Genomic DNA, 28,000 nt, shown 5'->3' with positions numbered 1-28,000 from the left:
TCATGTTTCTGCTGGTTTTATTCCACTCTGCACTTAATCATTATATAAAACAGTAAGAGTGATTCAGAAGAGAGCAGGAGGGGTTGAACTTCCTTTGGGAGAAAGTGATTATGACCAAAAATGCACTTAGGAAAAAAAAGGTGTATTTCTGTAATGTAGCATTTCATCAACATCAGGAACAAACACCAAGAAGAACAAAATAGAAAGACAAGAAGCAGAAGAAAAAAAGAGAAGCCTGATTACCTGCACGTATTGAAGGAGATGCAGAATTTCATTAGCTTTCTGGATAAGGTGAAAGTTGAGTGATACTTTGCTTTAATTATGTGAGAGTCTCAGAAACTATGGTAAATAGCACCACATAATTACTAGTTGGATGCACTTACCTAGTCGGAGGATAAGAGTTTCTGTCTCTCCTGAAGGGTTTTTCTTCTGTAAAACTCAAAGATATAGGAAAGAAATCAGTATCATTATATCAATTTTGCAGATGATGCAGTGAAATGACTTAACTAAGACTCCCCAACAAGTCAGTGGCAAGATCTTGGAGCAGAATCCAGGTGTCTCAGTCCAGGGCTAAACTGGTGAGAACTTTGTGGGACGATTACAGCTTGATGTCCGTTTGCGTTTTCCAGCATACTGTTGGCAGATAGATTTTTCCGTTATAACAGAATGTAAAGATTGAGGTGAACCTAAGCCTGACTTATGATGGGAGCACATTTTCTGTTATAGCTCAGTTCAGGATCATTATTTTTTCTTCAGAGCATTCTCTTACTTTAGTGATATTGAACAAATCTTAATTTAATTTATAGATCTGTGTTAAAATGCTCTTATCTTTCAGTGCTGGTCATATGAAATCAAACCATATGTCACAGATAAGTAAGGCAGGAGGAATGTGTGCACACTCCACTGTGATCAAATGCTTGTTCCATCCTTATTGCAATCGCAACTATTAATCATCAGCCACTACATTCAAGATCCCCATCTTCAAAGCCCCGCGCAATTCTTCTCTTATCTACATTTTTGGGTTGTTTAATTTCGCACCTTCCCATGCTCCCTTCCATCGTAGCTTTCAGCCATTTGCTTTGCTTCCTTCTTTCCCTCCCTCTCTCATTTCATATTTTCTTTTGTGTCAGTCTCTATATTTGAAACAACCTCTCACTTTCAAGGCAACAAAATCCTCCAAAAAATCCTCAGCTATTTAGGGACAGATGCAAAAAGGATATTTTCAGAGGCACACATGGTAGACTCTCACTGAAAATTAACAGAATGAATTCTAAAGTCCTTCCTGAAAATGGAGTGTGAGTTCCTTCATTATCAAGCACCTTTAAAATTTTTCCCAATCCAACACAGAAAGCTTGAGCTTTCCCTGTGTTTCTGAATCACTTTTGTCTATTTTTGGGCCTATTACACATTACTGTGTTTAAGTGTTTAAACTTCCATTAGCTTAGATCTCAAACGTAATACAGTCATTATTAACAATTCAGTAGAATTTTATGTAGTACATTTTATTTCATGCTGTGACTAGGAGCATTGAAATGTTTTCAATACTTTATCCAAGACAATAATTTAAGAAAAAGCCTCCACTCCCCTCTATTCCCTTTTACTTTGTTCATGAGATTCTTATGATTAAAAACTCCAACTTTACCACTACTGTTAAACTTAGACATCCCACAGAAGGCCAGCTGCAGAAAATCACTCATGTGTAGAAGTGAGGAATTAGCTCTTCCATTACAAAAAAGGAAATTATCCGAGTGTGAAAAGCCAAATCTTCCTTACTGATCAACCCTTAAAGTGGAGGGAAACCACGGTAATTTAAGATTTAAACTTCTGCTGCAAGTATGTACATACGAAAAATTGTCTCATGATAATACAGGAAAAAAGGAGCTGGGATTGTTTGGCAGAGTACAGTTATTACTGTACCAAATCAGACTGGTAATAAACTGCTGCGTTTAGTAGGAACTGATTGCAGGACTTTCTTGACTTCATAAATGTCTCGAGCTCATTGGAAAACATTGTGAGAAGAGGTGGATCAATACAGTTTCTAGTCTGTAGGTATTGTTCAATTTGTAGCTCCTCACGTGAATTGTCTTTTTTATTTTTTCTTTACATTGTGTATGCAACCCAGTATATAACATTGACTGCTGCAAAGGCTGCCGGGAACACGGCTCGGGCATATATATCAATGGTGTCAGCATCAATGGGCTTAAAGAGGGACTTCAGACCACTCTTTTTATCCAGTTTCATTAATTGATGCTGTTTTGCCTCTCCAGTTTCTATTTCTATTGTGCCATACGATCCAGGCAGGTTTCTGGGAACTCGGTGCTGCCTGTTGGAAATGGCCAGTTCCTGGTTCACACCGGCTATGGAAAGGGAAAAGAGAACAATGGCATTCTTCACGTTGATCTGCAAAGGAAAGAGGAGAACCTGTAATAGCAATTTACAGGGCAAAGGCAGCGTCCTTCATCCAAGCTAGCCATGATACTGACATGGTGAAATACCTATGAGATCCATAAATGCTGAATGGTATTTATCACTTCTTTGGCAGAAGGACTGCTGAAAGACTGTGCTACCACATCTAAATTCTGGTTGTAATTTTACATGCTCTGAATTACCGGGGCACCATTGAGACAGCACGCTTAGGCCTTCCTGACTGAAAATAATTGACTGACTTTAAGGAGACAGTTATCCTGTTCTGTGGCCAAAGCCAAAGGCAGTTCTCAGGCTCTTGTCAAATCTGAGAGAACGTGGAGGTGGGACAGAAAATTAATATGGATCAATTGTATCTGCTACAGCTTAATAAAATGAAGTAATAGTAATGATAAATAATACCCAGGGTGCCAGACAATTAAAAAATATGTAGGCCTGGACAAGTCTGGCTCAAGACATACTTTGCTTCTCTTCATACTCATTTTCTCTTATTCTCCATTTCCTATCTTAAATACAGCAACAAACCATATAAGAATATGTTGTCTTTAGTGCTAACTATGATGCAAGGGGAAATTACCAGTTGCAGTTGGATGCTTGTCGTATTCATGTGACAAAAGAATTAACCAGGAATTTTTTTTCCTAAAAGGAGTAGAAGAATTTTTTCCCTAGTAGGAAAAGGTCGTAACGCAGGGTGATTGTTTTTGCAAAGTTACTCACAGTATTACGCTCACTGACCTCTCCACTCTGCCTTCTCGCCTTTATCTTGTTCTTTTGCTTTTTCATGTAGTCAGCATTGAAGTGTGCAAATGCATATTCTACCAGTGCAGCGAAGACAAACACATAGCAAATCCAGAAGTAAACATCAAGTGCCTTGATGGCAGATGCTCGTGGAAGTGAAGATCGGGCACTGACCATCAGTGTAGTCATAGTAAGGACAGTAGTTATACCTGCAGTGTAGTGTGAGAAAATTGACGTTAGGTTTCGCAGCATACACTATAAGAAGTGTATTTACTAATCTGAAGCTGAGGAATATTTTCACAGTAGAAGCCCCTTAACAGTGTGGCTTCTGATTTTCAAAACAGGGGAGCTTGTAAAAAACTGCATTTGTATGACTAAGGCAGCTTTGAACATGTTATCCTTGGTTTGGTTCTAGATCAGGACAAACAAAAGCAGAGGACTTAACCCTCAAAAACTTTTGCATCTGGACTTGCAACCCTTACTCAGGCAAACAGATCCACAAGCTCTAGGAACATTTTTTTGTCACTGTCCTAGTTCCTTCAAATCAATTATTTTACACATCTGCCTCACATTCACTATTGCTTTTAACCATCCTTAGATGGTTATTTTCTGTTCTTTGCTGAGGCAGCTGCTCCAATAGCATGACAGAAATTAAAACATGAAGGAAATCTTTTAAAGGACCTTCTCTTCTGCCAATGTAAACGTAGTATTCATAAATGCACCTTCATGGAAAATGAGGATTATTAGAGAGCATAATTACAACTTCAGCGCACCCCTCCCCATTAGCTGCCCAAAGTACCCGTTTTACCTAGTGACACTCTGGCAGGCACCGCTGACTGACTGATCCAGAAGGACACCCACGACATGGCCACTAGTAAGATGGAAGGAACATAAGACTGAATGATGTAAACTCCTCGATTTCGCCGAAGGTGGAAGTGGAGACTGAGCCTGGGAAACTGACCTGCTGGGAAAAAGAGCAGTCACAGAAAGATTCTGACTGTATGACTGTATGAATTACAGTTAAACTGATATTCAGAATAACATTTCCTGTAATGACACAGATCTACATTCTTAAACATCTTTGGGACAAGGCACGAGGTACCGCAGTTCTCATCTGTTAGCTAAGAATAGGTCAAATGATTTGTCTTGGGTCATATCAATGCCAGATCTGAAAATAAAATCATGACTCTTCTCGAATAACAGTATTGCTTCAAAATGTGTACTGTCGTATCATCTGCTGTAGAAAGTCCTCCAGATACTAAATTTAGATTTTTTAAAAGGCCAAGTTAATTTCAAACTCAAAAAAAGAGCTTAGAGGAGATGTGCAGCATAAATGAGAATCTGAATACATGAAAGAGGATGAAAAATCAGCAGGAAAGAAATTACTCCAGTCTTTTACAAACATTGCAATAAACCCAGTGATACACATACACACCAGTGACTTCTACTGGATAGAATTAGAATGATCTGACTGTACATCATAAGCCTCATAACATCAGGGCTAATGGAAATTTTTCTTTATCCAAAGTTGCAAATTAGGTCACGAAAATGTGAGCTCTACCTCAAGTGTTTTTTATCAAGTGCTGTCTGGCTACTCCATGAAGTATTTTGTCAAACATACAGAGCTAAAGGACATAATATGCTGCAGTGTCTACCTGAAAGCTCAGCAAAGGTTGGCATTTTTTGCAAGTGTAAGCTAAAGAAAACTCTTACAAGAAACCTGACAGATTCTTAAATTAGTTAGTTAAGAAGAAGGACTTTCTATTATAGATATAGGAGGTTTCCCTATGCAGGAAGAAGTCAGACACTGTCCCTGAACTGAAGACAGATCCCGTTACCAGATTTGAAGTTCATAATTTCTGTTGTGAACTGGTAATTGGTAATTGTGAACTGAGCAAGCTGCAGTTTATCCAGCCCATGGATCTCCTCCTGGTTTTCTGACCAGTGGTAGACGATGTCCTCTGAAGAGTAGCCATCTGCCAAAAGAAAGGTGAATAAACACAAAGTTTGAGGAAGAAATTAAGAACTGAGAGGACTCATCATGGAAGTCCTCTGATTCCTCTGATACACTGATTTGCATCAGTCCCATTGCAAACACGCTGTGATTCAGTCTGTCCTGGCAACATCAGTGTTGCCAGTGTGACCCTGGGGTAGCTTTCCAACAGGGAGAATAATCCAAGTTGATTCACACTGACTAGCAATATGTGGTCTGGAACAAGGCACTCCAGTGTCATGAGAAATATTCAAATTATCTCTCAAAAAGCTCATTTGCATGCTCAGTTAAAGTAGAGTACCTGTTACTGTAGCACCCAAACTAGCCTACTTACCCCTGCACTGTGCTTGAATCTCAGAGTCACAGAAACTTCTGTTTGTAAAAGAAAATAACTACTAAATCTAATCTACCTATGCCTATCGTAGTGAAGAGAGATCAGAGTGTAATTCTGTACTGCTAAACCATTCATTTGTTTAAAGAGGCTTTATTTCTACATGTTTTTTTCATGGAAATCAAAATCCTCAAATTCAATTAAAAAATTCAACCACGACCAAAACTCCCCGCAGAACTTGCTGGGAGAGAGAACTGATTGCTGGTTCACTGTCTGCTGCCTCTGCATTTGGTGATTACATAAGTAAAACTGTAGATTGCTATTTTTTGACAGGATAAAATGGTATTGTGGTTAATCGCCTAGAAAACAGTCATTGCTAAAAAAGAGAAGCTTGCATCAATAGGCCAGTGAATGTGCTCAGAAACTGCTATTCACAAATCTCTGTAACCCTCAGGACCTGCAGACTCCTTGATATAAAAGCCACAAAAGGCTGGATTCATTGCCATTGATTGGGTGGTGGCCCCTGCTTGTGTCAGTGGTGAATTTCATTCAAGACTATTAATGGTCATGGGAATTACATGCTGATCACAGATAAAATATAGGTTGGACAAAATATAAATTCATTCTTCACCCTCCTTTGTGAGTACAAATGAACTGAAGCCGATCCATGCAGTACTCTGATTGATTTCTGTGTAGCAGATACAGGAATCCCTAGGCAAGCTAAAGAGCTGTGTAAGGGTTAGTCACAATGGCATTCAGTAAAAGCAGGGAATTCTTTCTTTTTCCTGTTTTCTCATAAAGAATAATTAGCACATCAGATTTTGCCTGTGGGCTTCTCTACTTACTCTCACTGGGTTTGATGCAAACCTCAGGAATGCCAGTGACTGTCACAGTTGCACTAGGTTTTACGTGAAGCACAAAGTTCCAGACATCTGACAGCAGGACAGGTTGTTCATCTTCCTTAAATTAAATCCTGTAGTTTTGAATTGGATCAGAGCTGAGCTGGTATTGAGAAGTCCATAGTCTAATGCCCAACACAGAGAATGAAGGGATTCCTGTTTGTACCCTTTATTTCCAACTCCTAAGGCACCCCTTACATCACTGACTAAAGCAGAATCATTCCAGCAAACTCCAGCACGCTAAGTACCATATATGCAGGCTTTAAACAAAATACAGATTGTATGAAACACTGTACTCAGCCCTTACAGCTCTCCAAATCCAACATGCATTCTTGCTCGTCCATTGGATACTTGGACAGGTCCATGTCACAGGCCACCGTTGAGGTAATCCTGTTCCAAGCAACGTGAACAGCAGTTAGTTGCATTCAAATAGAGCCTTTTCCTCAGAACTCAGACTAAATGGAAAACTTTGAGACCTTAATACTAATATAGGAAACTATTTTCAAAATCCTCATGGCTATTGTCTTTACTAAGCCTGTGGGAAACCCAAAGGTGGGGAAAAATTGAAGAAAGGTCAAATGACTTGTCTAATGTCAGAGGACACTTCTGCTACTTCTGATGACAAAAAGGACTTTTCTGAGTCAAATCTACTCCCTTCCACTGTCCCCAAGATCACTACCAATACCCTAAGGATGACTTTGGATTTAAAATTTCAAAGGTGCACACTCAATTTTTAGAACACTACACAAATAACTTTAAATACAGTTACTGAATTCTAACCAGAACACTCTTCCAAAGTGAGGAACAACGCTATTTTCTCTGTTTGAAAGATGGCGAAGTTGAGCCTAAATCAGGCTCGTAGTTCCCTTGGAACACAGTGAGAGAGTGGAGAACAGAATCTTTGCTCTGTATTCAGCATCTCCTTTCCTGGTGACCAAGTAGTTATGAGATGCTCATCTCCCATTAAGGACATTCTGAAAGCGATCAGTGATTATAGAATGGTAAATGTGTTAGTGTTGCCAAAGATACCTTCCTGGCAGTGTATTCCTTGTAAAGCAAAGGGATCTCTGATGGGGGTCACCAGTATTTCTTCTGGTTTAAATTAAGAATTATTTTAGGAAATCATCCTAGGAAAACTGAGTGATTACTTTATAGTCTGTCCAAAAAGTTAATACGTGACAGAGTACACTTGCACTCTTCCTCACTCACCTGATGCTGTATAAAATGACTCCATCTGGCTGCAGCCTGATAAGTTTGTTTTCCACAGTCACATCATGGAACCAGGCAGACTTGGCATTTACTATGAAAGTATCTGGCAACCAGAGCTTGTCCACAAACCGGCTGTCTAAGCCCAAAGTTTCATTGGTGTGGTTGTAAGACAGACGGTCATCCCGCCAGCTCTGGTGCAAAAATACCGTCATGGTATATTCCTGTGACAAGAGAAATCGCAATTAAAAAGTGATGCTAAACAAACACAAAGTCTTTACATAAAAAAGAGGAGCATCTCACAAGCAATCGTTCCCTTAGCTTCTTTTGGAAGTGTCTGTGGTGAAAAGGAATTTGAGCAGAAGCTGGAGTTAATGCTTAAAATTAGGCTTTCTGTTAGTAAGTGCTGCACAGATCCAACCTTGCTAACGGTAGTAAGAACTTCGGTGGCTTATACATGGCTAGATTCCTGTGATGGCCAATGTCTGCCAGAAGAGACTCTCCTGTGTCTTAAAATACAATGTTTGTTCTTTGCAGTATCTTCTTGTGGTAATTTCTCCACTCCAAACATGCTGGGGATCAACCGTCTCTCTAGTTAGTTTTCTCCACTTTCTGCCATTGCACTACGTACGTTCACAACTCGGTAGGTTTAACTGATGACGTACCATGTTTACTTCTGAGATGTGGTCAATGCTGGCTACTTCAATTGCAAGAGCAACGTTAACAGGAGGACCTGAGAAAAAAATGTTTGAATGGGGTGATTTACATCATCATAGTACCTATAAAAATATAGATGACGCAAGACTGTTAATTCTTTCATATAGAGTGAATTCATAGAAGTGTTTTCCATGATAAAGTACACTTTCCAAGTAAAATCTACCTTAGAGCAAGAGATTTGAATCTTTTACAGATTGCATCCTCAATTTCCAACAGAACACCTCACTTCAGTGATAAAGGACATGAGATACAATCACAACTACTGAAAAATATGGAATCCCTTCTGGAAACCACATCATCTAGTTTCAGACAGCATCACTTCAAATGCAGAATTGGATTGTTATTATTTCCAGTATCCAAGTAGTAGACAACCACAGCCTTTTAATCATGTGAAGGATGAAGTTCACATAAACATCAAAGGGTAGAAGGATTGTAAGAAACAAAAGAGACATTACTCTCAAGGTCTCACCTCCAATCCCAGGCCTGAAATTACGTGCATACCCTTTCATTAAGTCATCCAGGTTGGGTAACCAGGATATTTCGATGTTGGAACCTATGTAATCTCCGATGTCATTCATAGCTCTAGGTAAAGAGAATAAGTATCTTTTAAAACTTGGCCATGTTTACAAACAGAAAAAGAGCAGAAAATGGAAGACATTGACTTCTTTTACACCAGAAACCACGTACAGTATAATCAGCTCTATCGTTAATTTAGTGGAAGAATATTGTGTATAGATAGGAAAACCATTTCAGATGCTGCTGTTTAAATCAAAACATATTTCAGGCAAGAGCATGGCCTCTTTCTGAAATATAAGCACACACTTTTTTAAGGCTTTCTTTTTTCCAAAAAAAAAAAAAGTAGGAAAAAAAAGGTTTAGAAATGTAAAGAAAACATGAGGGAACCCAAGATACTTTGTATACTTTGTATACTGCATAAAATGCATCTGTGGCTGCTGAAATGCAGCTCTCTGGGTAGCAGGACACAGCAGCTGTGACAGCTCCTAGTACCACTGTGGAACAGCTGAGATCGAGAAGGCTGGTATGTTGTCAAATGTGATGGGAAAACAGTAAAAATTACACAGCTGGAATTTGGATTTAACATCTTTGATACTGTGAAAAGTTGGGTTAAAAACTGTGGGCTGTAGCTTACCGTGTGTTTTAAGCAGATTACAATCCAGAGGGAATTTTACTTAAATATCCATGACACAATTAAAATGAATCTTGTTTCTATTATTAATAAAGCCTTAGGGTCAGATCATCAGTGTAACAAACGTGTTGAAGTTAGCGGAGCTATATACACTTAATACCAGTGGGGGTTATTAAAGTATTACAGCTGAAATAATTTTATGGCTAGATTTACTTTGCTGATGTTTATATTACTGGTTCATTTTTAAATTTCTTTGAAATGGGCAACAAAATTACTCTTACTCAGTTCCTGCCATCCTCACACACTACTGTGGTGCTCACAGAATGGCTCTTAGATACTCAAAGAGAATATATGAATCAGAATAACCTACAGTTTTATTTGCAAACAGATACCACTGAGTTACCAAAAGCCTTTGCTAATATTAGGCTTTTTTCATGCAGACAATTAAGGGACTAGAACACCTCTGATATGAGGAAAAGCTGAGAGAGCTGGGACTGTTTAGCCTGGAGAAGAGAAGGCTCAGGGGGGATCTTATCAATGTGTGTAAATACATGAAGGGAAGGTATCAAGAAGGCAGAGCCAGGCTCCTTGCACTGGTGCCCAGTGACCGGACCTGAGGCAACGGGCACAAACTGAAACAGGAGGTTCTGCTTGAACATCAGGAAACACTTTTTCCCTGTGAGGGTGACTGAGCACTCAACTCCTTTGAGCCATTCCTCTAGGCTTCTGTACCTCACATCCAGTGCTTTAAAGTTACAAGAAGGACGGTGGGAGAATTTCAGTCATCCCTGATAAGCAGTTGGGATTATATATGGCCTAAAATATTAATTTACTGTACCTGAAAAAGGAAGACCAGCTAGAAAAGACACATTGGAAGGGATTAACTTTTCATAGTGTAAGCAGTAAAGATGAAAAGAAAAGAAACTACTATTAGTTGAATCAGCAACTTCACTTCCTAACATAAGCTGCTGTAAAGCTTGTTTTAGTAAGACAAGGACTTTGTAAAATTAAGCTATTTATTTGTAAAATTCAAGGGGCATAAGAGCTCATCAAAAAGCTTATCTTTACTTTGCGCCAGGCCAGAGTGGGGTGCCTGGCTGACTGAATGGCAGCATAGTCATGTGCACTAATATAACTCTGGAATTATTCCCAAATCTAAAGCTGAAGAAGATGGTTTTTCATGCACACTCTGACTGTACACATCTCATTTCAAGCAGGTATTCTGGGGAATATATTTGCTTCTGTCCATATCTGCAGTTTAAGCATTGTGAGAACTTCAGTTGTTAGCAGTAGAAAACAGATTACTGCTGTTTAAACCATGGAAAGAAGAGTTAGTTCTCTTGCACACTAGACAAAGGGGAGAGGAAATCACCAGCGATAAACCTGGCACTATTATTTTCTAGTAAATCACTATTACTAGAAAAACTCTGGTAAGTATTTAAATTACACCAAGGAAAGAGGCAATCTATATGTTCCTTGAGAATGGGTGCACCACAGCAGCTGGACAAGAGATAACATTAGCAATATTATTTTTGCACAGCAGTGCCAAAAGCTCAGCAGCATCTTTAAGTCAGTGGCCGATGAGATACCGATTTTAGGTCACACTGGCTAGGGAGAGCGCACTAACCTTTGACAAACGTGTATGGCAGTAAGAAGTGGAAAATCATTTTTGCATCTCCTGTTTCTTCTTTAACTCTAACCTGATTCTTTTGGGGACTGTGACATAGTCGCTACATGAATCTTTTAACCTGGTAGATGGAAATACCAGTGTGACTGATACTGAGGACTGGGATGGAGTACATTTCATTTTCTTTGAGATAATCTTTTGGGGGCAAATGTCCCAGATGTCATTACCACTCAAGAAAACTTTTTTTTGAGAAAAAGATGAGGAATATCCTGCAAGGTCAGTGAACGGTCTGGCCTCTGTCAAAGTCCAGGATTATCCAGAGCAGTATGTGTATCCTTCCCATCTGCCATTCCTGACTCTAAGTGAAGCTCACTGTAAATATGTTTTGTATTTTGAAATGTAATTGAAAAAGCATTAGGCTTAATTCATGGCAACCTTTTGAACATAAAAGCCCTTATTTCCTCTCTGTGAGTTTTAAGCTACAGAAAATGGACCACTCTTTGCATATATTCACGTGTTAAAGCTGCTCTGTTTCCATGAATAGAAGTAAAAGGCTGAGGGAGACACACAACAGAAGGACAATTCTATGCAAATGTGTAAAAGTCATTTAACATAGTAGAATCTTAAATATAAAAGATATATCTATTTTTATTCAGAGAATTAAAATCTCTTTCAGTAAAGAATTACAAAGTATGGACATACATCCCCAAACTCCTATCAATAGTACTCTTTCCCAAGCAAATGAAGAAATATTTCACTAAATGTATTTCAGCAGATGATCTCATTCATTATGACACATTTATTATTGCAGCATCCACAGCATATCAAACTCTGATAAAATAGTGGAAGCTACAGTCTTTGTCCCAAACAGCTGTCAATCATATAAATGCCAGATTTCTTGCCACTAATCACTGCCTCAAGCAGAGCAAAAAATACTACTTTTTAAAAATGTTTACCTGCAAACAGCACTGGCATAAGTAGGATGTGCTGACTCAGGTTGAATTTGGCTCATTGACTTCAGCCAAATAGCACATGACAGAGGAATTGCTTCCAATACAGCTCTCTAAGCACCCTGAAAGGATATTCCAAACTGCTATGAGGAAGCAGGCGACATGTATTCCCCACTTCTCTCCTCTGCCAACCTTAACATTATTTCAGTAGGTAGCTTTGCCTTTGGGAAGGCTCATGTCATACCACTGAGTTCAGAACTCGCTGAAACGTTCTTCCTTTTCTGAATGTGTTTTTGCTTACACCTGTCAATATACAGTCCATAGACCTTGGTGTTGGATGGCCTGTCATCGTAACCAGGGATCACATTACATTCAGAAAACAAAATCAGAGCAATAAAATGTACCTGTTGGCAGTTTTGCCCATTATTATAAACCCACAGTATTAATAAAACACTGCTCTTCATAAAAGCAACTCTTACCAAAAATAATTGTATGTAATACCATATTACAGAGCTCCGGGGAACAAGAATAAGTAAGTTAATGTGCTTCCTGGGCCCCTACAAGGGCAATTATTTCATAGATCATCTACGTGTGAGTAATTTTACTGATGCAAGCATAAAATTTTGGTTTAGTTCTGTTTAACTCACCAAAAGTACACATGTAAGCAAGGTTACGCACTTTTTACAAGATTAAACAATGTTCTGCCATAGCCATGCTAAATCCTGAACCTCCAGAAAACTGTCACACTGAACAGAGCAGCTTTCTTTGGCCATTGAACCTCTTACACTTTGGCATATTTGGAAAACTACTACAAACTGAACAGCTGGAATTTCACAAGCCAGAATTTGCCTTGCCTGACTCTCTGCCACAAGTACATCTATTTCTGACAAACAACTCATCACTATTGTGTAACTGGAGGAAGAAAGTCAAGTAACTAGGTAATTAATCCAAATATAAAACAATTTATCCAAAAAATTACAGGTTGCACATATCCTGGCAGCTGCTGTGCCTAGAAACAGACCCTGAAGACAGAGGCTGAGAAGGCTGACTCTTCCTTAAAATTCTTTTTTTTTCCTTCTTTTGTGCTCAGACTCCACTTTTCAACCAAAATACTTAATGCCAGCCCAAGTGCAGATAGAGACACGGGATCATTGAAATTATGGGCAAGGTCCTGATGCCCTTAGGTCATAAGCAGTATTTTCTCTGCTTTCACTGTAACACTGGATTGCTTCAGAGCATGAGTGTCAGGGTCTGACTCTGGGTAACAGATTCAAGGTCACAGGATAGATCATTATGTCAGTCCTGAATAAGAGCAGTTGACTTGACACTTCCTCTAATGCAAGATCCTTTCCTTCCCAGTGAACAAATCAGATCTCACTAATTAATTCCAAAAACTATAGCAGCAATGTTATGTCTTACTACAATTATCACTTTGCTGCTTATACTCCTCTGAAGCTATTAATAATGTCAATAATGTAGAAGTAGGAAGACCCCTTTAATACCCCAGCCATCTCTGCTCTGGATGATGTAGGCATGTTTTTACATGCGGCAAGTTCTTTTTTACTCCCCCTTCTATTTTCATTGCATAATCATGGCAAGCTTTCTTCACATACAGCCTCCAGATCTGTAGAGAATATATAGAGAACATAGCTGGTTGCCTAGCTAACACCTTCAGAATAAATGGGACTGAGAATTGCAAACATATTCTTACAATTTATTATTTTAAGAAATGGTTGGCGTTCTTCAAATGTTTTTTCTAAGAGCTCTGCCAGTCTCTTCCTCTTATCTCAAGTTCAGGAGACTTAAGAGACCCCTTAGAAAGGAATGTCTGTATTTTGGGCTTTTTAATTGTGCCTATGGAGGCCCTAAGGAAAGATGTTCAGTTAGCACCCCACTGGTTGTGCTGGTTTTCTGGAAGAGTTTCATGTTCAAGCAGGCCCCCTACAGAGCTGTTCTAGGGGATGAGGCTGTGCTGGGATGTGCAGTGCCATTACAAAAAGTGATTGCCCCCAATTTAGGATAAATGCCCCCGGGAAAAGGCTTCCACAGGCATCCTGTTAAAAACACACCCCTTGATTAACCCAAGAAACTGCTGCTCAACTGGCATAAGTGCATCTTCTGCTAGAAAAAGAAGGGGGGGGGAAAATTATGGGGCACATTGAGGAAACTCTTGAGTCAAGCCCCCTTTTTCTACTGAACGCTCACTCAGACAGTCGTAGCCCTTAAATGGAGAGCGTCCCTGGGCAAAAGTGGGAGCAGGAGCTGCGGGCAGGGGAAAGAGTAACAGCTACAGCCAGACCTGGCATTTTTCACCCCAGCCACACCGAAAGAACGTCTGTCTAAGGCCAGTCTAAGAAAGAATGAAAAGGTGTTTTCTTACCTGATACACCTGTGCTGTTGGGTGCACAGTAGAACCAAGGCAGGAAAAACCCAGGTAAGAAATTCCATTTTACTCCCATTTATTAGTCAGTGGCAAACAAAACCCAGGTTCCCCGGCTCTCTTGGCAGCTCCAAAGCTCCAGGAGTGTTGCCATCCTCGCTTGCTGTGACAAGTTGAGGCTTAGTTTAAAGCAATGTATTGTTGCTCAGCAGCAGCAGCCCCCACAATCTCCACAGTGCCCGGGAGCGGTGCAGGCAGCCAGAAACAGGGAGCAGGTAGCCGGGCAGCCCTCCTCCGCGGGGCTCCGCGGCTCACCCCCCCGGCCCCGCTGCCCGGCTCTGCCGTTCCTCCGCGGCTGCTTCAGGAGCGCCCGGCTCTTCCTCCGGCCGGTCCTCCCGGGTGCAAGGCTGGTTGCTGAAAATAACCTCCAAAATGATCGATTAACCTCCAAAATGATCCATTAATCCCACCGAGCGCGAGGGGGGAGCAAACTAAAAGTGCTCCGGAGATACTAGACATGTCCTGTGCAAATCATCACGGGGCGAAGGAGGGAGAGGCAGCCCGAGGTAAGGGCAAAGGGGATTTAGCCCTGGGGCGCAGGCGGCCCGGGTGAGCCCGGAGGGAGGCGAGGAGCGGGCGGACCGGCACCGCAAAGGGCATTGAACGGCAGGGAGGGAGCGCGGCCGGGAGCTGCCGCCCCCCGCTCCTCCCCGTGCCAATCCCGGCTGCACAACTCCGGGGCGACCGCAGCTGCAGCCCGTCTTGGAGCAGCTTTCCAAGGGAAGAGGGAATATAAATAGGGGGGGCTCTGGTGCGAGGTAACTGCCACCCCTTCGCTGTTCAAAGCTGTCCCCAGCTGGCGGTACAAACCCAAAGGGGCAGAGCCAAGGTTCGCCAAACTTCTGCCTCGTCGCGCTCAGGTGCTTAAGGGGCTTCTCTGAAGTGAAACGCTCCAGGTGCCTTCAGCAAGCGCGGAGCTGGGAAACTGCCTTTGCACCGCCCCGTCCCACGGCTGCTCGGGGGCTGGCACCGGGAGCGCTCGGTAACGCCGTACTCGTTCCCATCTCCGGTGCCCTGCAGACTCCGGGGACCTCTGCTTGCTCCTACGGAACGTGTCCCCCAGCAGGAGGGCCGGCAGGGCAGCCCGGCCAGGAGGCTTGTCGGGAGGTTGGTTTCCTCTGTGCTTGCAGGTCAAACTCGGTTTTCTCCTCCATATTCTCTCTTTTCTTCTCTCCTCCTCCGCCTCCTCTGCTTTTTGGTGCTGTTCAATCCAGAATGACATTTTTAAAACCAACCCACAAAGGAAACACTGTGAAGGAGACATTTTAAAGAAATTGTATCGTAAAGCAAAAAATGAATGTGCAGACACCTTAAATGAAAGGATGCACTGGGGGTAAAGTGTTCAATTTATCTTTTTGTATGCTTAATTTTGTATTATTGTTTAATACCAGTGTTTCAAATGGCAGCTGAGGGGTGGCAGGTGACTAACAGCCCCGTGGGATCCAGGAGGAGACTACGTGTACAGATGATCTACAGATTGTGCACAGATGTACACAACACATACACAAACATACATACGTGCACAGACAAGATCATATGTCATAAACGTGTAAGAATGATGTGGGGTTTATTTTCTTTCTGATCTTTTCCTTCCTCTGCACATCTCAATGGCCATGCCTGCAGCTAATGCATGCTAAGGAGGAAAAGACCTAAATTTAAACTCAAGTAGTTGGATTGCTGCAAGAATACTGCTTTTTTGGAGGAGGGAAACCAGAAGATTTTTAATGGAATTTACAGGATGACATACAGAACTGAATGATTTTGTCTCTCTGTATAACAAAGCAGAGTTACACCTTTCAGGATATTTTCAGTTGACATTTTTTCATATTTTTCCTACTCTTAAGGATGGTGTTCCAATGAGCTATGGACCTACTCTGAGACTTCCTTGGTATAGTTTTTCTCTGGCTAGACAGCTCTCATCTAATTTACTACTAAAAAAGAACAGTTTTCTATGTCTTCAGTGTACATCTGTAAAAATAGCAAAAATCAGCCAAGGGAATTCGTACATTTAGAATGAGTGTGTGTGTATGTGTATTTTATACATGTGTAACACATATATGTGTGTGTGTGTATTCGTATGTTGGTGTAAGTACATCATGGCAACGTACGCTCTAATGGGACAGACGTTGCTACAAATCTGACCGTTAAGACAAGTCAAAATACAATGGCAATGCTCTCAAAGAATCACTACCAATAGCATTGTGTTTCTACAACAACTACACTTTCAGCACTTAATTTGATCCCATGAAAAAGTCCTTTTTCAGCAGCTCTACAGCCAAAACCAATAAGGTGAGTGCCCACAAAATCGTCAGTGCAATTGTGATGGGAGTATGTTTAGCCTCAGGATTTTAATATTTTTTTTTCAAGGTATATTATCAAGGTTCTGATTATTGCTGGCAAAAATTAACTGTCCCATTCATTTCGCTGGGCATTGCATAAGGATATTTATCCAATTGCTGAAATAATCTCGAATGATCAAGGTTTTATACTATAGATTTGGATTAATCATATCGTCATGAGTGAAAGATATATATACGGGGAGTCTTCCACCACCACCATAACAGTGCCTGGGTCTAACAAAATCTCATGGTATTTTCACGGGACTGATTTAGCTACCCCTTTGTGTCTGTTCTTCAGAAAAAGAGATGTTCTAAGATCCATACCCACAGAATCCTAAAATAAATGTGTAATTTCTCTCAAATAAATAAATTACATTTGATGTATGTGGGCCTTAATTACATCCTCTATATTATATGGAAGAAGGACAAATGCTAGGTCATTCAGCCTTGTTTGCAGTTGATTCTGCACACAAATATGTATTTAAGCAAAACAGGCTGTTACATGTATACACATGTATATGTACACTCCCACTCAAAATTAATTCCTACTAGCCAAGGGGAAGAGAGGGGTTAAAACAATAATGATCAACAATATATTTAATTTCCTACAATTCTACCAGAATATCCCAAACTCTTTACAGTCAATGACAGATTAAAATTGCTCAAGACATAGATTAAAAAACAATTAAAATTGCTATTAAAACATCAAAACAAAACAAAATAAATAAGCTCCCCAAATCTTTCGCATCTAATCCTCTTGAAAATGATTAAAGCTTTCCTTTAGCTACTGGCTTGGAACTGTCAAATGTTCTTAAAAAGATGGCCCATGCTACTAAATTTTTCTTAAGCCTTTTTGTGACTCTACTAAATTACCACCTCTCCTCAAACCCTATGGCTGCAGGCACTAGCTTTTAGGAAAATACCCATCCGATGATCTGACATTGCATGTGGAGCCCCGATGGATCATCAGAGACCACACGGGATCACACCGTCTCCAACCTGACCAGGTTGTCAGGTCAGTCACACGCTTTGGAACAAACTTTCACCTTTGCTGTTGTGCACATCAAGCTACAGCAGATCTGGATTTCCATACTGTCTGACCATGGCAGTCTATCAAAAGTTGATGGGCTCTGCCCACATCTGCACAATTTTACAAGTAAATAAAATTTAAGCATTATTATTTATTAAATCATTAGTTGTTATTACTACTATATTAACAATTACTAATTTCTGAAGTATTTACCCTTTCTGAAGTAGTAAGCAAAGGTCACAACTTTTAAGTAATATTTTACTATAATTAAAACCAGAAACCCACGTTGTAAAAGCTGTGAAGTATTTTTCTGACAGGTGTGACTTTTTCCTAATCATAGTCACACACTTTTCTAACTGCTACTGTAAAATAATTTATTGGAGAGCATAATTTGATGGGATCGAAGAGAAATATGCTCAGTGATTTGGGCCAAATAACAAGTTTTCATAGTCCTTTATTACCTCAGGATTTTGAGAGCATATCAAAAGGACATTATTTAAATTTACTTTACAGTTGCACTGCATTACCTGATATTCCTAACAGATCATTTTCTAGACAGGACAGGTGGTTTTACTGTCAGCAAAGATGCCATATTGTCACATATAATTTTTAGAGGCAAAAAATGTACCACACGGATAATTAGTTTCACTCTCCCACGATTCCACATGAACAGCTCGTGAAAGACTGTTGTGGCAACGTCGCCAAATGTCTCCAAATATATAAATTACACACATACACCTAATTTTATAAATGAGATTTGGGAATATGACTAGAAATCACATGGTGGGAATAAACAGCTTATTTCAGAGGTTGTATTGTACTTGCACTGTACGAATGTCCCATGGCCCCAACACAAATGTGTCTGTATTTAATTAATATCAGTATAACTACAACATTAATTTTCCTTTCACCTAAAGTGCTGGATGAGAAATCTAGTTTTTATTTTTCAAATGTTCTGTAGAATATCCAGTTCCTCCCTCAGTCTCCTTCTAGTTCTTTTTTATAATCATAGAGCGCAGTGTGGCCAGACACTTTGCCCTCTTTCTTTTCTCTGTGGAGCAGATTTGGGATGAAACTCCCCACTTTGCCCCTGAGCCAGGGCTAGCTCCAGGGCTGGAGATAACTGCCTGCCTCCAGATGTGTTGCTCCCAGTGGTGCACTCCCAGCTGATGTCATCCCTGCTCATTCCTCTGTGGAGTGCTCTGATAGCAAATGCCCCTCTCATTCTTTCTCACTACATCTGGAAGGATGGCTCATTGGTAAGATGCTTATCAATGTTTTGCCCCAAACGTTGATCCGTATCATAGAACAGGGGCAGAGAAGTTGTTTTATGTAATCTGATATGAACCACACTGCAAAAATTAAGATTCCATTATTGGCATGTTTTCCTGCCTAAAAGCTAGAAAGCTCCATGTATGAGCTACTGTCACCTTGGAAACGTTCAGAAAAGAAATACCAACTGCCTGTGGAAGCGCAGCGTGTAACCATATAGCAAACTGAACTGCCCAGTTCTACTGAGTCTCAAGTTGATCATGAGGTGGTACTGAAGTAACTTCACTGAAATGCCTCTAAATTTAACTTCACAGTAAGAAACCAGCAGGATTTTCATTTACCATGCTCACTCCGCTACCCAGTTTCTTAGAGATCTGTCACTGGTGGTCAGTGCTTACAAAATCTAGAAGAGTAGCATCAACCAATGCCTTTTTGTAAATCTCCTGGAGCTTAAAGCTGTAATGGATTCACTGCCTTTTAGCTGATAGACATAAATTGTGGATTGGGAGATATGAACTTGTCTGGGAGCCATAATTTAGCATCTTCAAAGGAACTGCAGATATCTTCTCTCTTCTCACATCTATGTGGGAGATAAAAATCTAGATTGCCTTTCCCTAGTGACAAATTATTCACGTGACACAAAAGCATGACCAGTGGCCATGAAATCACGCAGTCAGATGTAACCGGTAGCGTGCACTCTGAAATGACTGGTGCTGATTAGAATGGGGCTGTTGTAAAGCTGTAATAACAAAACAGCTGTTTTTTCTGTCTTAAACTGGATTAGCAACTTGAACTTTGTTCCAGTTCAGAGTGAACACTACGCCAACATTTCCCACCGAATGATGATCCATTTCTAATCATCGCCAATGCTACGTCTCTGGCTGCAGCAGTGGTTATAATCCATTATGGTTTACACCAAAGTTACAAATCCGCTATTCTTTTTTGACTCAAGTAGTAATAAGGTTTTTAGGAAACTTAGAGGTTAAACTCATATTTATTTATTGCTAAAACTACAGTTATCTTTTTTTGTGGTGGTTGTTACGAAAATTGTCCAAACAGTTATAAACTGGGACTAATAAATACCCTGAATAAAAATATCACAAGAAACTGAAAATCAGTGATATTACCCGGTGTTCTTACAAGTGTTTTCTTGAGGGAAGAAAAGGGGCTTGGATCTTTTACATCCTGACTACAGGAGTGTGAGAACCAGCGCGTTCAGAGTTAACAACAGTTACATCTATTCTAGAGCTGCAGAGAGAGCTATACAGTTAATCACTGCATATTTTTAGCCTACATCTTGTAGCTTTAATCCTGCAAGTGTCTGTATGTAATTTGTTTTATGTAATATGGATAGATGCCATAAAATCAAGATTCCTCTGTCTATAGAGCTAAGAATGTCCATATATTTCTGAAGAATGAGGACCTATAGCATAAGTGTAGGACAATGAATTGGTCACTGTGAGTAACACATACTCTATACAGTGGGTACCAGTGGAAATAAATACTTAATTAGCAGCACGTGCTTATATCCATCAAAATGTATCCAAAAACCAGACCTTACTTCTCATAGCAACTATAAAAAACTACAGAAATATTGCTTATGATTGAGGAACATTTTCAGTTAAATAAGTCTGAGAATGCCTTCCGTCTCTCTGTACAGATCAGTGTTTATTTCGGTATCTGCTTAAAGAATGATGTCCCAATATTTTAATAACTGCATCACTTTGAATCTTTGAATAGCTGATTTAGCATGTCATTTAGGCCTAGTGCCAAGAATAGGGGACAAGAATCTGCTTTTCAGTGAATCTAACTGCACTGTTCCTTAACGTTATCAAGGTAATACATGGAGTAGAATAGAAAGGAAACCCAGTTAATTACCAATTAAGAGCTCAAATTTGGAAACTGAACACATGGTAGCAAACAGGCAGGTTCAGAAGATCCTCTGAAGAACAGAGTATTCCAACTGAGACACATTTTCCAAATACAGACATTTAGCTTTACTATGTAAATTACTGAAATATCATCTAAATACTTCCTCATTTAGTGATTTTGTGTGTACTTGTAACGATTATTAAAGTGCTACAAGGAACCTCAAAGGCTGTAGTTTCTGCTGAAGCCAGGGGAAGCATTCAGAATGTGACATTATAAATGGGCCGCATGATCAGTACACATGATTTTTGCTGTAATAACCTTTAATTAGTAACTAATGGTGAAATCTGATTGTCAGAATAGTACAGGCTTATTTCTGAAAAGACGTTTAAGACAGCTTCACTCTGGATGGAAACTCAGAAACCTCCAGTATTCTGAAGGGTGTGCACTCTAACCTCAAACCTTTACGACGCTTTTTTTAAATCATAATGCCACCAACTTGTTTAAAATTTATAAATGTATGTAGAACAAATAGTGAGCTGAAATTTCACTGAAAATTTCCCTGATTTACCCGAAATCACCCGAGCTAGGTGCCCAAGAGAGGCTGAACGGGTGTCACCCTGTGGAACTATTCACATTAACGCAACAGAAATGTTAACGCCACCGTATTTTAAAAGTCTGTCATCATTTTATCTATTAGAGAACGTGTCAAAAGCTCACAAAAATTTATAAAACATTCTTGCCAATCAAAACCGGGAAGACGTTGTGTTTCATAGTAGTTCATATTTTAACTTACGCTACTAAAAATAAAATAATTATCAAGCAGGAAAAAAAACCTGATCAACGGCTCAGCTGGTTCAAATCTTTGTAATTCATTGGCTTGAACAAACCCATGAATACCCGCCCTACATCTTGTAATTCGCCGTACTTACAAGGGTACAAATTTAGCAGCGAGAGTTTAGCACCAGGAATTGCTCACGCCAAACCCGCCCCTGTGAGGCGCGGCCTGAGGGCGGGCGGCTCCTCCCGCCCCGCCGGAGCACGCGGCACCGCCCGCCGCGGCACGCACCACCCCGCGGGGCGGGGGGGCACGGCGAGCCGCGCAATCAGCGCCGCGCTCCTGCAGCGGGCCCTCTCCCTCCGGCCCCCCCGCCGCGCTCTCGCGGTGGTTTGCTCCGTTGCCGTGGCAGCGGGTCCAACGGCCGCCGGGCGCAGCCGCGGGGAGAGGAGGCGGTGAGGCTGTGGGCCGGGCCGGGCCGGGCGCGCGGAGGGACGGGGGTCGCGGGAACGGCCCGTCGGCCCAGCCCGGCGCGTTCTGCCCCCGCCGGAGGTGTCGTGGTTCCCGTGACGGCGTCTCGTCGCCCCGGGCGGGGGCAGCGCTGTGGGCCGCCGGCTGGCCCCGCCCCGGCCCGCTTGGCGGGCTGACCCTGGGGCGGCTGTTCGCAGAGCGGCGCTGGGCGGGCTGCCGGCGGTTGTGGTTGCGCGTGGTGTCGCTGGGATACGGCGTGAGTCCGGTGTGGAGATGGCGTTCACACAGCGCGAGGGTCCGGTGTCCGGTGGCGCTCTGGACGTGCCGGCTGGGGAAGCGGTGCGCCTTTCGCTGTCGGGGTTGTGGCTTCCTTGGAGAAGGCCTTGGGGCCTCCTGCCGTGCTGTAGATTTTGGCCTGATTTACCCAACGCTCTGTTGTGTTGAGGTTTGAGTTGCACCTCTTGACAATGAAGTGGCTTAACAGAAAGTATTTGGGCTACTGCTGGTGTGTTGGCGGCTCGATTTATGTTTGTGTTACTTTTTTGTGCCACTACCATCCTTAAATCAACTATAGCCCAGTGTAGGAATTCTGTCTTGGCATTAAGGTGGTTCTTATCATTTAGTCTGTTCTGTACTTCGGATTCCATGGTGTATTTCCTCCATTCCTTAACTACAGAACATAGATACTCTCTTCTGGTCTATGTTTTTGAGGTCTGCAAAAGGATTTACATAAATGCACTCAAATCTGAGCCACCAACTTCATTCAAATTAATCACACATAAAAATCTCTGTATGAGTAAGACCTTGATGAAATGCTCAACCATGTGGAAATAGCTCATTCCATTTGGCATATAGTATTTAATGAACTCAGTAAATTGTATCAACATTTGAGAACAGTTTACTTAACATGGGAGAACTGTGTAAGATGCAAGAGCAAGTAGCATTTGTTCGACTTGTTCCCTAATTATTCTGGGTGAAGTGGTTGCCTAAGTGGATAAAATACATTCAGAAGGTTTGTTTTATTATTGAACTGATTGTTATTAAAAAAATAAATAATTGACAGTGTCCTTTCTTCTCTATGGGAGATTTATTAAAGTTGAAACTCAAAATGTGTGACTAGTACAAATGTGTGTGATTGTATCAAGTTATTTCACATGCATTAAGTATTTACTACGTGCTATTAATTCATCTCAAGAAACAGTCACCACTAGTGCACGTTCTTGGAGATTATATGTATAAAACATGCACTCTTCTCTTTCTTAGCCTGGTTGTTTTGAAAGAACTGTCAGTATGGAAGATAACGAGATCAGTTTTAGTAATGAAGAAGAGCAAAAATCTCTTGTACCATTTCTGGAAGAGGAAGAAAAAGAAGACACAGCTGATCAGTTCTCTGATGTGAAAGAGCCCTGCGAAGGTGAAAATGATGAATTGTTGTGATAACTTACAAAAACCTGACATTGATGTGTCTGCTAGTTTAGTGGATGGGAACAGTACAGTTCTGGGGTAGGATGATATTTCAGGGAAGTGCAATGGTTCCGGTAGGTGTTCTCTAGCATTATCTACACAGCTGTAACTAATCCAAACCATAGAATTGTTTTAGTTGGAAAGGACCTTTAAGATCATCGAGTCCAACCATTAACCCATTCTTTCTGTAGCAGTAAATTCTCTACTTTTTACCTGTGTAAGGCATTTTGATTCAGAGTTATTGATAGTGAAAAGCTAATATGTCACTGCACAGACTTGATTCAGTTGCTCGTACATTGGCATCTAGTGCCAGTTGAAGGGCTCTAGACTCTCATCTGGCTCCAGAATGGCACAGGTCTTCCACAGATTCAACTCTATGAAGATGTTGGATATCCTAAGGCACCTAAACTGGCACCAGATACCTCTTAATAGGCAGCTGGTTTCTCTAATTGTGTCCAAAAGTATGTTTCAGTATAGTATGTGAGGCAACATAACTACCTTTTACAGAGTATCATGTATGGTGTAGTGGCGAATACTGATCTTTATGTTAAAAAGAGTTCTTAGGCTCTTCTTCTCTCATTGTCATTTTCTTGATCACATAAATACTTAAAAAAATTTCTGTCTTCACAGTACAGTAGGATAAGGTAGTGTAAAATAAATATATTAGACTGTTGGCCAAAACCTGTCGATACGTTAGCCTTCCCCCTGCCCCCCACCCTGGTTTTGTCTTTTTTTTCTTTTTTTTCCACATCCACTGGATTGTTGGTGACACTTCTGTGGCAGAGACCATTTCCCTGTTTTGGTTTGCAGTAGTAGTCCTGTGTGCTTTGCCATATTTCTTTAATATACGCTGCAGTAATGCTATGAAATGTTATCTCTGATTCTCCATGTTTTGACTTGACAGCAAGTGTACTAGAGCTTTGCATTTTGAAGTTGGAAGTATCTTTATTAAACTCTTGGTTTGATATCTGTTAGAATACAAGCTCGAAGAAGAGCTGGCTCACGATGGCAAGATGGAAAACAAGGATGCTTGTGAAGGAGCTGGAAACAAATCTGATTCTAGCACGTAAATAACTTGTTTTGTTACCAGTTCTAACAGTAATTTCCTTTAACTTACCTTTTCAAGAGAAGGTTTGGTTAATTTGACCATGCATTTCTTGTCAAGTTAGTCATAGGCAATATAGACCTTTCCACAAAAAATAAATTCAATTGGTTACTGCTGCTAAAACAATGAGCTGAGTAAGATAAAGACAGACTCTGGACACTTCTTACTCTGAAGCCATTGCAGGTGTGTACGTATAACACTGATTGCACCACATTAATGTGGGCTAATTGGCTCCTCAATCAAGAGGAGCCACAGGCATTTCAAAACAAAGACATATAATTAATGCATTAAATGTGGTTATAAACGTTCAACGTTAGATATCCAAGTCTAAAAATCTTGGCTTAAGTGCATGTATGTAAACTTTTGTACAGATTATGTTCATTTTTTTCCTTATTTATACTGGTCATGTTTGTAACCATTCTGCTAGAATAAGAGTAAAACAGAAAGCAACCCCCAAATGCATAGCTGGATGACCTACAAACTTCGCAGAACTTTTAAGTTTCTCGTTATGTTTTCATTGTTAATTGTGTGTTTCAATTCAAAGGGAAAGCTTGGAACACTATTTGGGCAACACTAATAATAATCAGGCTATGAAGTATACCGACAGAATTTACATATTAACCACACAGAGGAAACTAAAAGAGCTCAATGACATAGCCAAAGAAAAGGAATTTGTGGTCCAAAGAGCCAGGTTAGTGTTTAAGCAAACATAATCCATCAGCATAAATCACCATCAAATACTGGGATACTGCATCTATTATAAATGTTAGAGTTTATAGAATTTTTTCATTACAGTTACGTGATGCAAACACTTGTTTAATATAATATATTCAATATATCCCCAAACACTTGTATCCTTGATCTTCAATTCTTTACAAATTAATTACATACTTGAAAAAATGAAACACAATAATGAATGTTAAAGAAGAGATGTTTGGTTTGGGAGAATTAGATGCTAATTCCTTTCAGTGATGTCTGCACGATCCTGCTGGTTCAACAGTCAGTTGGAAACATCAAGTGGAAAATTCATTGTAAACATTTTCTTAACTGGTGGAAATGCTACATTAGAATCGGTGAAGTTACTGTAAGATAAGCACCTGCTGTGGGTGTTTTGCTGTGTTAAAGTCACAAAGATGTTCTTTAGCAGCAAATATATCTGAAGAATGTAAAAAGATGCCATTTCTGCTGTTATTTTTGATAACAGCTGAACTCTGGATGAAGTTGGAATAAACTCTTGTTCGTTTTTTCTGGATTTTTGGAGAAAATGCTTGACATTAACAAGGGCTTCTGAAGAACCTCATAATAAGGGCTTAAAAGAAAAAGTGGGATGGTGGGGGGGAGTTGGGAGGGTTGAAGGAATCCTGGCTGTGAATCTTGCCCCCAAAAGGAAGAGTTTCATGGGAAAGAGTAAAGAACTTACAAAATATAAAGAATCTGTTTGTTTGTTGCAGAGACAAGCTGAGTAGCTGTCAGCTGCAGATCGAGATGCTGGCAAAGCAGCTGGAGCATGTAGACATTGAAATGGAGAAAGAGAAGGAGGCTGGCAATGTGTAGGTAGAGAGTATTTCTGGATATCAAAGATTACAGGCATCCACTATGCTGATCTGTGTAATTAATTAGATAAACTCCCCTGTTTCCGTCTCTTCATGTTGTTGAACAGTTGATGGAATTTTCAAGCACATACATTAAAGATGTTAATAGATCACTTATTTTCAGCAATAATTCCTCCTTTTGAAGTAAAGAATAATGGTGCATTGGCTTGGGAATCCTTGATCTCTATGCTTTCTGGTCTAGAGGTAATATTCTGCTAGGTAAATCAGTGCAGAAAGAGGTAGAAACTTAGGAGTGGACAGGAAAGAGGCATGTATTTTAAAATATAACCACAACAGGTTATTAAATCAGCCTAGCCCACTGCTGTCAATTGTGTTCATCAGGGTCTCAATCACTTCTGTTCAGTGTGATGAACCAACACCAAGGTGCTATGGCAGTTTTAGAGGTCATGGTTTTGCTTCTGGTAACTATTACAATCAGAATTTATATATATATGCCATTTCTTTTGCTGTTTGTTTTATGTTGTGAAGTTCATGAATGCCTTTCAGGAGTAGTCCTGCATACAGGAGCTGTTCTGAAACACTCCTGCTATAAAGTGGGAGGCAATTTACTGTACTCTTCGATTTGGTTTAAATAGAAAGAAGTGGGTGGCTTGTGTCCAGGAGCCAGTGTATTGTGAACAAACTTCGCAGCTGCATTTTATGACCTGTGTTAATCTTCAAGTTAGTATTAGAATGATAAAGGTAGGTTAGATGCCAAAATGGAATAGCTGCCTAACCAAAACTGGTGAGTTGAATGCTAATGAGACTCCTGTGATGGGTGCTAGTACTCCCTGAGCAGGATCTCAAAGAGACAGTAACAAAACCCACCAAAGACAGAAAAGCTGTTGGCAACGTTGCCATTGTAGACAAAGTACCTGGAATATCGTAATGCCATTTTAAAAGCAAAATCAGTCGAGGTTCTCTAGGTTTGCCTAAGCTTATCTTCATTAATAATACTACTTTTATCAGCTTGGGAAGCGAGTAGTGACACTAAGCTACTGGTCAGTGCTTTTGAAAAATATATTCCTGTGTAAATTTCAACCAGTGTGTGATAGTTTAAAGACAGCTACGCCTTTGCACGAAGAATGGGCACTTAAAAAGCTAAATCAGAGACTGCATAAATTAATGGAATTCTGATACATAAATCTCAGCCTCAAAGCTATTTTTTATTGTTGCTGATCTTCGGGGGGGGGGGGGGGGATTTTTTTTTAACCTTTTTTAGTTCCAATTTCTTTCTAATTGTTTCTTTTTAATGTTAACAGTGCAGCCTTGTATCGCCTTCAGGCAGTGCACAGACGACTGTGCACTGAACTGGAGAAAGAGAAGGATTTTGAGTTGAAAATTGCTTTGACACTACAAGAAAAAATGTAAGTGAGGGATGAGAAAACGGTGTCATGGGAGTCAATCTTTATTATGGTCTTCATATGCTGTTTAATGGATTCAAAAGTTAATCACTACAGAAGTTGCTTGTAAATACTGAACTACATAATTTGAGGTCATGTGAGGTTGACTGTAAGGCAAAGGATCTCGAGAGCAACTTTTAGCCTGAGCAGTTTATTGCTTAGGAAAGTGGTTGCTGTGGCTCAGCTCCTGAGGTAGTTTTGCACA

General features: G+C 40.5%; 2 protein-coding genes across 4 annotated transcripts in view; one reads left to right on the top strand and one right to left on the bottom strand.

Moving 5' to 3' along the window:
• Positions 1-5: 5 nt before the first annotated feature.
• On the bottom strand, positions 6-15,157 carry GABRD (gamma-aminobutyric acid type A receptor subunit delta). 3 transcript variants are annotated; one of them, XM_068414777.1, is made up of 9 exons: positions 14,413-15,157; positions 8,778-8,890; positions 8,257-8,324; positions 7,595-7,815; positions 6,693-6,775; positions 5,001-5,138; positions 3,971-4,126; positions 3,160-3,371; positions 6-2,400 (listed from the first exon to the last, which is right to left on the bottom strand). In XM_068414777.1, the coding sequence occupies exons 1-9, from the start codon at positions 14,478-14,480 to the stop codon at positions 2,101-2,103; spliced, it is 1,359 nt and encodes a 452-aa protein (XP_068270878.1). In that variant the 5' UTR covers positions 14,481-15,157; the 3' UTR covers positions 6-2,100. The 3 variants fall into 3 exon arrangements, with proteins under 3 accessions (XP_068270878.1, XP_068270879.1, XP_068270880.1); XM_068414778.1 differs by having other exon boundaries at positions 3,971-4,123; XM_068414779.1 differs by lacking the exon at positions 8,778-8,890.
• Positions 15,158-22,156: 6,999 nt separating this feature from the next.
• Positions 22,157-28,000, top strand: part of CFAP74 (cilia and flagella associated protein 74) — a 39,936-nt gene continuing 34,092 nt past the window's right edge. The window contains exons 1-6 of the mRNA XM_068414947.1: positions 22,157-22,215; positions 23,495-23,645; positions 24,671-24,761; positions 25,345-25,491; positions 26,252-26,350; positions 27,655-27,759. Of these exons, the coding sequence (XP_068271048.1) occupies positions 23,522-23,645; positions 24,671-24,761; positions 25,345-25,491; positions 26,252-26,350; positions 27,655-27,759 (566 nt within the window). The 5' untranslated portion in view covers positions 22,157-22,215; positions 23,495-23,521. The remainder of the gene's footprint in view (positions 22,216-23,494; positions 23,646-24,670; positions 24,762-25,344; positions 25,492-26,251; positions 26,351-27,654; positions 27,760-28,000) is intronic.

Source organism: Nyctibius grandis, chromosome 17, assembly GCF_013368605.1.
Source record: "Nyctibius grandis isolate bNycGra1 chromosome 17, bNycGra1.pri, whole genome shotgun sequence".
NCBI lineage: Eukaryota > Metazoa > Chordata > Aves > Nyctibiiformes > Nyctibiidae > Nyctibius > Nyctibius grandis.
Note: the sequence above shows the minus strand (reverse complement) of the source record. Positions and strands in the feature narration are given on the sequence as shown.

Excerpts from the sequence above, each read along its gene's own strand:
- GABRD (XM_068414777.1), bottom strand. The coding sequence starts at position 14,480 with ATGGAATTTCTTACCTGGGTTTTTCCTGCCTTGGTTCTACTGTGCACC. Across the intron at positions 8,325-8,777 it reads TTTCAGGCCTGGGATTGGAG|GTCCTCCTGTTAACGTTGCT; the intron begins GTGAGACCTTGA and ends TTTTTTTCTCAG. Across the intron at positions 3,372-3,970 it reads GCCTGCCAGAGTGTCACTAG|GTATAACTACTGTCCTTACT; the intron begins GTAAAACGGGTA and ends ACTACACTGCAG.